Here is a 13367-nt window from a genome sequence, read left to right as displayed (position 1 = left end):
TAGGAGTTCTTTGTATTATCTTGTAACTTTTCTATAAATTTCATTCTTTCTGTCTTCTTTTTTATTTTATTGAAGTATAGTTGATTTACAATGTTGTGTTTATTTCTGCTGTATAGCAAAGTGACTCAGTTATACATATATATATATATTATTTTTCATATTCTTTTCCATTATGGTTTATCACAGGATATTGAATATAGTTCCCTGTGCTATACAGTAGGACTATTATCCTATATATAATACTTTGCATCTGCTAATCCCAAACTCCCAATCCTTCCCTCTCCCACACCCCTCCCCCTTGGCAACCACAAGTCTGTTCTCTATGTCTGTGAGTCTGTTTCTGTTTCGTAGATATGTTCATTTGTATCGTATTTTATTTTGTTTTATTGCTTTCTTTTTTTTTTTAATTAAAATGAGCTTTTTAAAAGAAATTTTATTGGTGTGTCTTATTTTATATTCCACATATAAGTGATATCATATGGTATTTGAAGTTTGATGTCATTTCTAAATAAAGAGTTAAAAAAATGTTACTGTTCACTGATTTGAATTAGACAAGAACCAAGGAGTTCAGGGCAGACCCTCAACGAAGAATTAGATCTCCATAAAATTGTTGATGCTTTCCTGCTGCAGAGGACAAGGGCTGTGTCAGAAACCAGGCGGCAGTGGTGAGATGGGACCGCACAGAACCTTCTTCCATGGCTATTTTTTTTAGCAAGGGGTCACCCTACTTAAGGCTGCTCTTTGAGAAATTCATAATAGAACACTGCTTATTCAGGTACTACAGTTCACATTTGAAATTGATGCTTCTTAGGAGAGTAAAAAATAAGGAATCTCAGTGGAGCTGAAAGAGCGCTTTTCCCAGCACTCCTGAATCCTAGTGGAAGCTGCCCAGATAAAACAACTCAGTACTTTGAAATTTTAGGGGAAACACAATTTGAATCAGCCTGCCATCTCATTTATTGTTTGGAGATGAAAAGAGCGGAAATGAACATCCCCTCAAAATGTAGATGCTGAGAATTTGTCAGGTTCTGATTTTTACATAAGATTTCTTATAGTTTCTCTTTCTTTCATTTTCCTTTTCCCCCCTCTGTTTGTTTCTTTCTCTTTCTTCATTTCCTTTTCTTTTTCTTTCTTTCTTTCTCTCTTTCTTTCCTCTCTCTGCCCACCTCTCTCTCTCTCTCTTTCTTTTCGCCTTCTCCTTTCCTTTCTCCCCTTCCTTCTCCTCATGTTTCCTTCTCCTTCACCTATCATAAGGGGAAATCTTGGGATCAGTGAAAGATATAGAAACTTGGGCTCATTTCTAGAGCTCTGATGTAGACAGGCCTAAGTCCCAGTGAAATCAATTCACTGACTGCCTCTGAAACCAAGAGCTGCTGGATGACTCAGGGTTTGGCCTATTGTGTTCTGCGGGTCCCCTATGGAGACCACACCTCTTTACTGGCCCAAGTTTAGTGTAGCTAGATTCAAAGCAAAATGTTGTTTCTTCCAGAGAACAAGTAATTTCCTGAAAATGAGTAATTAAAAGGCCTGAAATCCTCTAAGGAATGTTCAGGCCTACAATTAGCTGTATTTCCTCTGAGTGGAAAACAGACGTGTGGCCCTGAACTTACAGCTCAGATTTTAAAACACTTAGTGAGGACATGGCATCTCTGTGTAGCCAAGAGTTCTATTGGGGTCTGTTGTCTGCAACCTGGACGTTTGTCAGAGGGGGCCAGCTCGCTGCCATTATAAAACATTCGTAGTCATTTAAGTGCCTTGGATTTTAAATAAATATTTGAAAATGAGGATTTGACAGATTTATTTTCCTCTTTACTTCTCTTAGCTACTTCCATTCTAGAGTCTTTGCATTTTCAACTACTTTATCGCGGAGCCGATAGCCATTCCTTATGTTTGGAAGGAGAAAGTGAAACTGTCCTGGAACATTCACTTGAGATGCTGAACCAGTGGAGGTTGTTAAAAATCAGCAGGTGAATGGCTATTATTGAACGTCGTTGCCTATTCACATGAAATAAGCACAACCTGCAAAGTGGAGCGGGTAGGGGCCTTATGCCCCGCGACCCAGGCGTGTGGCACATCCGGGGAGACAGAGGCCCAGGAGTCCCGTCCGCACCCAGGGGCCTTGAGGAGCGCGCCGCCCACGTGAAGCCACTCGGAGTCCCGCCACATCTGCATCCTGCCCCGGGGCGGCGTGTCACACGGCGGCACACTGGGTCACACCTGCTGTGGTCATCCCAGGCCCAGGCAATTGATGTCTTTTTTTTTTTTTTTTAATTGAAAAAAAAAAAAATCTCCTGGCTGCATATCATCAAGAAAAACAACATTGTTTTCAGGGTCTCTTATCTCTCCACTCCCAAATATCCTGTTTCTTCGGGCTGGGCGGCCAGGACCAATAGAAACCTCTTCCTGCCATTGACTGACTTCATTTCCCAGACTTAGCACAATCTCATCCGCTCTAAACAACCTCATCAAAACTACTTTCTGGTCAGAGAGAAGCAATAATTATTATTAACATTTATTAACGATCAATAAACTTGATTGCATTATGGCCAGCACTATTAAGGTAAGGAGAGGGTTCCTTTTCATTTGACCAAATTCTGTGCTTGTTACTCTTTTCTTTGGTTTCCTTTATCAACGCAGATAAGTTAGCATTGGGCAACACCCCCGCTGCCACAATAGAGGACAACAAGATTTCCTTTGCACTGCCTAGTAAATTTCCTTTTTCCTACTCCAACCATCCGCAAGGCTTAAAAACTTCAAACTCAGAAAAAAATTGGGGTTTCTAAATTCACGGTTGAGGGCTGTGGATGACCTTTTGCAAAAGCTTTTCAAAGAGCGCGTCCGAATTTTCATATTCTTTAACTATCTCTAGCGGTGCCTGGATGTGTATCTGCTGGAAGGCAATGGACTTGGAGAGTTTGGAGGGCAGGGTCGGAGAAAAAGATGGGCTTGGAAATGTTGAACTTTTGGACGTTCTTGAAGGCCTCCTTACCATCAGGGGTGCCAGCCGGTCCCTGTGGAAATGAAGAGATGCCTGGCAAGTGGCTGTCAGTCATGGGACATGCCAGTGTTGACTTGATTTTTGGAACCTTCAGGCTGAGAACAGAGCGTTCTCATAATGCAAATGGTGGTAATTCGGTTTGTTCGGTTATGTATTTATCTTTAATAAAGTACCTACTCCTCGGTGCACTGTGAATAGACTTTCTTCTCCGTGATGGTTGCTTTGTGGGCATTGCGGGTTGGTTCTCTGTGCTCTGGGGTGTGTGGTCTGATGTTTTGTTTTTCTTGCAAATAGAGAGAGATTAAGGTGGAGGTGAACGCACAGAGGTAGAAATGTGAATGTAGTCTGATTCCTGGAACTGAAGCCAGTTTGATGGTTAGTGCAAGTTGGCGGCATAGAGCCCGTGAAGTGGTCTGTCACAATATTTTCAAGGCCAGCACGCCTTGGTGACATTTCTAGAAATGAGAAAAGTCAGGAGCAAAAACAGATACTGAAAGGAGGAAAAAGCGAGTTTTATGGGTTGCGTGTCTTTAGTTTTGCTGCATGTAGGTGAGAAGCATTTGGTTGTGTTTTCATCAAGGGTTTTAGTTGATCTGAAAGCTCGTGAATATAGAAGTTTGCCCAGAACTGGGCCAGGACAATTTTTAAAAGCCTCTTTGATTTGGAATTTGAAATGTTTGTGCGAGAGGATTTAATTAATACCCGTTGCATAAACTGTGTTTCAGAAGTTCTATTCAGTTTCTAGTTCTCAAGATAGGTTTTGGTTTTCAAGGTATGTTCCATAATACATATTAAAAAATCATGTATCAAAGATTTTAATCTTACAGAGATTTTTCTTTCTTCAAGGATTGAAGTCTGCTGAAGTATAACTGTATAGAAAGGAATTTTAAAATTGAGGGTTTGATGTACTCTGCTTTGAGCTATATGAGTAGAAATTATTTGATTTTATAACCCCAAATGCTGCCCTCTTAATTCTTATTTTTACCCTTATTTGTGTCCATATTTCATAGCCGTTGAATCTAATGTTCTTTGTAAATTTTGAATAGCTTGGGTACAATTGTGTGTGTGTCTGTGTGTGTGTGTGTGTTTCAAAAAAAAATCAGTGTATTAAAGGACATTGAAATAACAGACAATCCTTTCGGGTGTGGGGTATGTTTTGCATAGAATACAAATGTGTCATACTGTTTAGTTTAAAGTATACGTTTCTGAAAAGATGCAGATATTTTTGAAGCTTGAACGTTTTGTGTTTTTCAGGATGAATTTTGGGAAACAGTTTCCACTTACCCAGGAGATTATGCTTACTTTAACATTTGATCACACTGCATTATCTGTGTATCATATATAGCTTAAGTGAACTTTCAAAATGGCTTCAAGTAGACTCTTTTTAATCCTCTGTTAAAATAAAATAGCCCCTCTTTATAGGTAACTTCCTTTGAGAAATGTTCTGCTAGGCTTCCTGGGTAAAGTAATGAGATGACTTTACAGACTTGTTTATAGAGTGGAAAAAAGGAGGCCTGAGTCTGTTGACTGCAGTTTTAATTATGTTAGTGCAAAGCTCAAATTAGCATAGGGAAAATTACGGCTGTCCGTTGGAATTAGGAAAGTCTGTCATACGGGCAATTTCCAGTCTCAAACGCACTCTGTTTTTTGTTGTTTCAGTAAATAAATCAATTAGTCCATCAAGCATCAGATGCACAGAATCTGTTAAGTTGGTCTCCGCATCTCTGGATTTTTTTTTTTTTTTTGGCGTGAATGTCTATAAGACCCTATGAGGCACTATGAAAAGCTCTATGTTTTTATCCCGTCTTTATGATTCTCACCATCATTTTCCCTTGGTATTTTGGAAATGGTAACAGAGTGTTTCCATGGGAAGAAGTAAAGGAATCTTATGAGTTTATGTGAGTATGTCGGTTGGTTTTTCCTTAAAGGGCCGTGGATTTTAAAATCAGATTAAGAGTTCTAATAAAAACGTAAGCATCAAAAGTGATGTTCCCACATGTAATTCACGAATCAGTTTTGGTGCTTCCACTGCTTCTGGGGCCACCTGATGATACCTGGGGGGTGCTTTACGACCCCCTCCCTTCCTTCTGCACAAAACAGTGCTGCCTTTGCTTACAGACTCCAAGCAGCCAGTTGTTAGCCTTGGAACTTGATTTTGCTTCAGTTAGGATTTTTAATCCAATCTCCCAATGACTTCCCTGATCCTTTGTTATGCCTTGAGCCACTCGGGAAGTCTAATGAAGCCTGCAATCCCTTCTCAGATTAATGCTTTTAAAATGCAGGAAAGGCAATACATAGAGTGACAAGGACAGCTAATACTATTGAAATCCAGTTCTGTCCTTGGACTCCTTGGGTGGTCCGTGAACCCCAGGTTACAGCCCCTGATCCTAGAGTTTAGCGGTCCTTAATCTTTAAGAGGGGATTGTGGGCATTTTCCTTTATCACAGATCTGGCACTGGAAGACCAGGAGAGAGCAAACTGCAAAGAGCAGCGTGAGTGGAGAGCATCTTAGAATCAGGGGATGGAAAGTTACTAACAAGGCTTGCTGAGGGAGAACACGATTACGGTGTCAATGAGCTGTTTAAAGAAGTTCCTTTCTTTGATTTGACAGAGGTTGGAGGGTTTTGGTGATCACCATGATATAACTTATAGGTAGAATCTAAAAACTACAACAAGTAAGAAAAAGAAGCAGACTCACAGACGTCGAGAACAAACTTGTAGTTACAAGTGGGGAGGGGGAAGGGAAGAGGGGTAACGTAGCGGGGGGGATGAAGAGGACAAACCATTATATATAAAATAAGCTGCAAGGATATACTGTGCAGCACAGGGATTATAGCCAGTATTTTATAATAACTAGAAATGGAGTAGAACCTTTAAAAATTGGGAATCACTATATTGTACACCTGTAACTTATATAATATTGTACATCAACTATACTTCAGTAAAAAAAAAAAAGTTAATTTAAAAACATGAAGCATCTTTTACGTACTTCATGGCTTGCGCATAGCAGGCTCTTGCTGAATATTTGCTGTCATGTGTGAAGCAAACTTGTTTAAAATTAAAAGCTCAGGGTTATATGAAGGAAGTTCATATATAGGATTTTAAGGGAGGTGATGAATGAGCTTAATAGCTCTAGGGCATATAAATTTTCAACAACTCATTGGCTCAAGTGGAATTTCAGTTGTTTCATCCCTTGTTACTTTAGAGGACTCTGTGACAGTGGAAGGAATAGAAAACAGAAAATACTGTTGCACCACTATGTGAATGTCATGTTTCTAGAACACTGGCCTAAAGGTGGAATTATGGGCCGTTATCTTAAAATGACTTGCTGCTTGAATCCGTGGGTGGCTCTGGACACAGTTTGCCCCCTCTGGACGGGACACAGCACTCTTCCTCCTACAGCTCTCTCTCTGAGGCTGGGCCCGCTGCCTCAGTGGTCGTGGAAAGGAGAATTGGAAAGGATAGAATTTGTGGATCATTCTTCCCATGAAATACACTTATGGAGGACTGCAGTACTCTCAGAGAATGTTCTGGAAGTCTGAACTGTTTTTTAATTATCTATATTTTCTTTAAAGTGATTATTTCATTAAATTTTTTTTACAAAACAGATCTTTGCTTAAATCTCTCCTCCACCCCGACACATACATACGCTTGTCGATGTCTCTTGAAAAACCATAAGTAGAAATAAAATAAATAAATGAAACAATCGTTCCTGATGCTTTCAGGAAAATATTACTTCTGTGTTTAGAATTTCAGAATAAGGTTCCCTCTGTGGGAGGGGAGACCCAAAGCAGAACATTCCGCTTTGGCATCCCAATACCCTGGCAGATTTAACAGCTGACGCAGAAGAGAATCACAATACAGGAGGCCGTTGGAAAGCCAGGACCAGAGAGTTTCTCTGCAGTGTAAAATCTTCCGAGAAGGGGGTTTGACAGAGACAGTCTCCAGGCCTTTCCAATGGTGGTGGCACATCTGCTCCAGCAGGACTTTTTCCTAGGGCTTAGGGAATGCCTCAAATGCAGCATCCCCTCCTTTTGTCCCCACAGCTTAGAGGATGGCTCTTCTCTTCTCAGGGGACTTTGTCCCCCCGTCACCTCTGAGATTTCTTTACTTATGTTATGTGGCCACGGACACACCTGCATTTGAACCCTTCCTAGTCACGTGACCCTGGGCAAGGGCCCTAACCTGTCTGAGCTCCGTTTCCTCACCTGTAGGTGGGATTATAATGACCGTCCTGTTGCGAGTCCAGGGTGGGAGAGCCTTTAGTAGGTGCTCAGTAAATGGCAGATGCCATCGGACAATCCAAGTCCATCTAACCTTTGCTGATAAATTGCACTGTCTTTCTGGCCCTGCTCTGAATTCTCTCTATGTGTTCCATTACCCGGCTTCAGTTGTGAAGCCCAGAGGCACACAGACTCTGTGCTAACGCTTTTGGAGAGACAGGGAGAATAACAGGTCACTTCCACAGGTCACTACTGTGGCCTCCCAGCCAGGGCAGGGCACACGGGAGCCTGGAGAGGTGAGGGGCAAGGAGCTTGTAGGGGTCCCTGGAGAAGGGTATAGCAGGGCAGGGACCAAACACCTGGGCAGGCGGAGTGTCCAGGGGGTCCCTCAAGGCATGGGTGATCAGAAGGTTGGTTTAGTCCTGTTCTGAGGACGGAGGCTGTTTGCTTCGTTGCTGAAGGAGGGCGGAGGCCTGCAGTGCCTCTTGTTTCTGATTAGGGCAGGAACAGGGTTACTGGAATCTCCACTGTCCTGTATTCTCATTAATTTTGAAAAATGCATCTTGTTATTTTGTACAAATTACAGTAATAAAACATTCTCACTGTAGAGAAAATGAAAAAAGAAATCATTACAGAGTCAATATAAATTGTTCCCAGTCCCAGGCAGTCAGAGAAAATTCCCAGCATTTGGTGTGTGTCTTCCTACTGTGTGTTTCTGTCTGTCCTTTTGTCTCCCTGACTGTCCTGCTCATCTCAGTTAACATTGTTTTACAAACATTTCCCCATGTCACTACAATTCTTTAATAAGCAGAATTTTTATGCTTAATTATATTCCATTTAAAATAAGTATTATGATTTATATAGCCAATATCCTATTGTAGGAAATAATATTGCTTTCAGGTTTTCACCAATTACATTGCAATGTACCCTTTATGTAATTTTTTAAAAATTTATTTTATTAGTGTTAGTGCTTAGAAAAGGAATCATTGGACCAATGGGTGTACATATTTTTAAAGTCTCTGCCAAATTTAAATATTTGCCAGTTTAAAAAATAAATGACCACTTTACTCTCTAGAAGGGTTGTACCAGTTCCCACTTGTAGCCATAGATAAGGCCAGTTCCACTGAACTCATAACAACTCTGAATATTTCGCTCTTTGAATCTTTGCCATTGTGACAGGCAAAAATGGAATCTCATTTTTATTTGTATTTCTGTAATTATAGTATTTCATTCCCCTTTTTTTTTTTTTTTTTGCTGTGAACCTATTTCAACTAGTGGCCACTGTGACCTCTGGATCTTTTTCCTATTCACACTTTCATTCCCTGTTTGATCACTTATTCCCCACATATTTCCCCTATTGAACTTAGCTGAGGCATGTTTTATAAAGTTTAAGAACATTCCTCATTTTGTCCACTCTCTCCTGCTTTGTTTTCTCTCTTGACGACACATGCTCCCAGCTTTGCTCGTGTTCGTGTGACTCTACTTTTTGTCTACCTATGTAAACAATAGAACCTGTTTTCTTGTGATAGTCTGTCCATCTCTTTTGTGTCCTTGACAGAGCCTGGCAAAGCATAGGGGTTCAATAAATAGTTGTTGAAAAATAAATTTTGATTAAAATCCTTTAAGGTCATCAAGAGAAAGTTAAGATATTAGGACAATCTGCAATCATTATTGCAGATTTTAAATAGATGTATTTCTTTAGCGATATCTCTCCTAGTTTAAATACAAACTAACTACATAGAATTAAATTGCTGTTGAAAAGATCATAGAGAAAAGCGTTTTTAAAAGGTAGATCTTGTAGCTTGAATTCATAATGCAAATTAATATCATCCTTGTAACGGCTTATTCCAGGCCAGACTCTGTGCTGGATGCTCACGTTATCTCGTGAGATGCTCACCACAGCCTGCATCCTGGCGCTTTTCGTCCAGATAAGGATAGAGGATTAGAGAGGCTAGGAAGCTCGCTCGGGCACACAGATCTGTTTCCCCTCAACTTATCATCATCTGATCTTGTTTTCCCTGCTATTTGCCTTACTTAGCTCCAAATAATAAATTACTGTGCAGGAAAAAAAAAATGGTGTATTAAATGATATAGTGTGATACATTAAATAATGAAAATTATTATAATTGGCTAACTTACGTTACCACTCTTGTGTGAAAAAGCCCACAGCCAACAATTATTACGCTCTCACTGGCTAATTAAGATAAAGCACTAGAAAACTGAACAGCTAAAACTCTAGCACCCCATTCTCCACTTGCTTGGTGCCAAGAATTCTTTCCATATTTGGCAATATCCAAGGGGCCCGCGGTTGCAGATTCCAGATCAGCTGCTGATTTGTTTCCTCACCCCAAGTATCAACTTCCTTGCCCACGTCTCTGAGTTTTCCATCAGGCCTTACCAAGTCTTTCCGCAGGGGTGTTCATGGAATTAGACTCTGGGAAGAACGGTAATCTGCTGTTAGGAACAGATAAGTGCCGAGACGTTTAGAAAAGAAATGCCAAGGCCAAGCAAAATTATTTATTTTTAAAGCCACATCATAATCCAATCATAACATTAACATCAGTGCTGTTACTTCAAATTATTTTGTTCAAGACAATGCACGTCAATTCCTGGGACATAAAATAAAGAACATTTCTAACATGTGCAAAGAACTCGCACTCCTGAATCTAACACAGTGGCCTTTAAATCACTCCGCCTTGATGATTTAACATCTGTCTTTCCATTATAAAATTACAGTATAGCAAATTGATGGGGTTTTTTAATTTAGCAAGTACTGAAACAGAGTCACCACTGAAGACAAAATCTGCCCCCCATCGCCCTCATCCACGTGCCCCCAAGTCCATTAATTGAAATCATCAGCCAATAGGGACTTTACCGTCGTGTTCCCTTTGGATCCCTTTGGGTCTTGTTGACTTTTATTTTTTAAAGTTAGCTGTAGGCATGTGATGCTCACCTTTGAGGAAGAGGAAACTGTTGAAACAACACTTGGGAATTTGTCAACACGATTAGTTTGTGTCTCAATTTGAGGTAGATTTCCTAATATGTTGCTCCGAGTTTAAAAAAAAAAAAAGTGTGTGTGGTTTCATATTGCGAAGTCCCCTTTGGATCTGTGTTGTATGTGGGTGTTACCTGATGTTCCCAAGAGCGTCAGAAGCATGAAGGTGAAATGGAGCGAGCCCAGCCGTGTTTATCTTATGCCCAGGGAGGCCCTGAAGACCCTATTTCTTCACAGCATCCTTAAAATAGCCTCTGTGGGGAAAGGATTGGTCTTATCTTGTTCACAAGGAAAGGGAGGCATAGATGTGGAGGCTAGGGAGGGGAAGTGGAAAGAGGCTGGCCTGAGAGAGACCGGCTGAGGCTGCAGATGACACTGTAGGGCCTCAGCAGGTGAAGGCACCTCTCCAGGCCTTAGTTCCTTCTCGGGAAAATAGAAATGGTCTTCCTGGCATTTCACCCTGGACAGGCCCCTCACCTCACGATCTCTGGGTATTTCCATCTGTAAAAAGCAGTAACCACAGTTTCTACTTCGCAGGGCTATGGGGAGATGAACCAAGTTGGAATTGTATGGAGCACATTAGAGGTACTTAATACTTGTTAGCTAATATTATTATTCACTCGAGTCAAATCCATTTTCCTTCTAGGAATCAAATCAGGAAATCCGTAGAAGATTTTTTTTTCTTTTTCAATTTCTACAACAGGTTGTGAATTGATTCTTTTTTTTTTTCTTTTTTCAAGTAGCCAATTTTCCTCTGATTAACATGTTCTTTTCTCTTTATTAAGAAATAAAGACTCTTACAGAACAGTGAGTTCTCAGTTATTCACAGTGCTTTATCTGTATTGGAGATGACCTAAGACAGTGCTAAGAGATGCTTGCTGAGGAGTCTGCCTGAGCCTCTGCATGGCCGGCCCTGGAGAAGAAATTTGGGGCCTTACTACCCTCTGCTTCTCTCTGTACTTCTCACTCTCATGCTCCTTCCCTCCTCTTTCTTCCTGTCTGCAATAGTTAACAACCCAACAAGAGCTTTTCGAAACATAAAGGACAACAGTTGTGATGGAGAGGACCCCCCGGAACATCTCCAGTGCTCAAGGGTTCTCCTCGGACCCGTTTCCATTCACCCCACACTGCCTCTCACAGATACCCAATCACTCCTGTCATCCCAGGAAACCTGGGACAGTGAAGGCTCACAAGCTTTTCATCTGGAATAAAGAAATAAAGAGAAGATTGGCAGGAGGCTCTGCCTGCCCCAGGTAAAAGTCATCAAAAGCAGTAGCCACACGTCCACGTTTGAGTTCTATCTTTAACTTCTTCTTGTGTGAACTCTTAGGGCTAGAAGCATATTTATATCCACATAAAAAAGATGAATGTTGCCCAAGGTCAAATACAAGTGATTTTATGGGCTATCCATTCTACCAGTTTGAGTTAACATGGAAAGTCTTGTTCACTTTACCTGTTCAGCCAAAGACCCTGACTCTGTTAAGCCTGTGTTAATAGAAGAGAAATAAAATTTACTTTGCTAGAGTAGCATCTCAGTAAAGAAAACCAGGCTTTGTTTTTTGGGCATCCCTGAGGGAGAAGCTTCTGTTCTACCCCAAATGCTGTACCCATTGACTCACTCACTCTTGGAAGCACGGTCATATTGCCGACGGTTTTGATAAGAAGCTGGTTATGAAATAAGTGCACATACAATTTTTTTAAGCCTTGTTCTTTGGAGATGGAAAACATCTTTTTTTAGATCACATGTTTACTGCTTTAGTAAACAGTAAAATGCTGCTGTAGCAATTACCTTGAGGATAAAGGGTTTGTAGACAGATACTTCCTGCGTCCACTTCCTACACAGATAGCCAACTCGACCAGAGACGCACCAATGCAGGAAGAGCTCCCGATGGAAGCTTCCTTTGCGAATGCACAGTTTGTGATGCGTTCGCTCCCCTCCAAGGGGAATGAGCCTATTGCTACAGATTTTCTGGCAGAATTCACTGTCTTGAAGTAGGTGAAAATACGAAGTTTCTAAGGTAATGGTTTTAGACCCTTGTTCTCATCCTTGGTCTTGTCTGCTGGTTGGATTTTACACAGAGGAGGGTAACTAGATTAGACATGTCCATGAGTAAGACTTGTGCCCTGTGGGCACTTTAGCCTCCTTGGAATCATGGAGAATGATGCATGAGTCTGTTTTTGTATTTGTTGAAAAATGCGCCTCTTTGAGATTCAGTCAGTGGTTTTCTCCTCTGTGGTTATTTAGATGTACAGGTCATTTTAGATTTTGCTTTCTTTAATCAAGCAGAGATCACCCGATTTGGGTACAAAAATCTCAGCGCACAGATTGTTCTCTGTGCTGATTTTACACCAGTTGTTAAATTCCAATGAATGCATTGTTTAGGTCCTTTGAACCAAAGCAAATAAAACCACCACACACAAACACTGAACAATAGGGAATCATCAATTTTCCACTTACAGGATATGTTCTTACCGACTGGCCCCTTTGTGGGGGGAAAAATATATCAAGTCAACAAACAGTAACACTGAACAATAAACTAAACAAAATAAATAGCACCTGAAAGCCACTAGGCTCAAGCACTGGCAAAACTCCAAAGAGTGATGTTTACTTACTCTAAGCATGGAAACCTACAGCTACACCCTGATCTCCTACGGGTCCCTGAAATAATCAGAACACTGAGCCGCTGTTAATTGTCAGGTCACTTCATGCTAAAGTGCCTCCTTTGATGATCGGAAAGTGCCTGTGAGCTTTGCATTGAAATAGACAAGAGGACAGTGTCCAATAGAGATTCTCCATCCCTCCGTCCAGTATGTATTCTGTAGATGTTGATGGCTGTCCAGGGGGAGGCAGAGATTAGATCTGACCCTGAGAAGCTGCCAGACATGGTTAGATGTAGTACTGTCTCATGAAGGTGCTAGTACATGAACATACTCCAATGACTTTATTTACACAGTCACTCAAGGCACATATTTTGGTGGAATTGACATGAAGCTGCCAAAGTGATATTTTTCTTTTGGAGACCCATTTGTTTATATGCTTTTGCTCATCTTGTTGGAAGACACCGGTAACATCTCTGGAGCCTCCTGTTTGAATGAAGATCTTTCTTCCTCTGTACTTGCCCCTCCCCCCCACCCTTCTTGTTGCTTTTTT

The 13367-nt window shown here is 41.0% G+C and overlaps 1 protein-coding gene across 6 annotated transcripts in view; it reads left to right on the top strand.

Annotated features, from left to right (window-relative positions):
* ERG (ETS transcription factor ERG) overlaps window positions 1-13367 on the top strand; it is a 184302-nt gene that overhangs the window by 71790 nt on the left and 99145 nt on the right. For 2 of the 6 annotated variants that reach the window (XM_024758275.1, XM_024758270.1), the window contains exon 1: window positions 2384-2560. The exons of 3 other annotated variants lie outside the window; for them this stretch is intronic. In XM_024758275.1, the coding sequence (XP_024614043.1) occupies window positions 2543-2560 (18 nt within the window). In that variant the 5' untranslated portion in view covers window positions 2384-2542. Of the gene's footprint in view, window positions 1-2383; window positions 2561-13367 lie in introns of those variants that run through there. One more of the 6 variants, XM_024758272.1, reaches the window with a different exon arrangement.

Source organism: Neophocaena asiaeorientalis, unplaced genomic scaffold, assembly GCF_003031525.2.
Source record: "Neophocaena asiaeorientalis asiaeorientalis breed wild unplaced genomic scaffold, Neophocaena_asiaeorientalis_V1.1 scaffold45, whole genome shotgun sequence".
Lineage (NCBI taxonomy): Eukaryota > Metazoa > Chordata > Mammalia > Artiodactyla > Phocoenidae > Neophocaena > Neophocaena asiaeorientalis.
The sequence above is the reverse complement of the archived record's forward strand: the minus strand, read 5'-3'. Positions and strand labels throughout refer to the sequence as shown.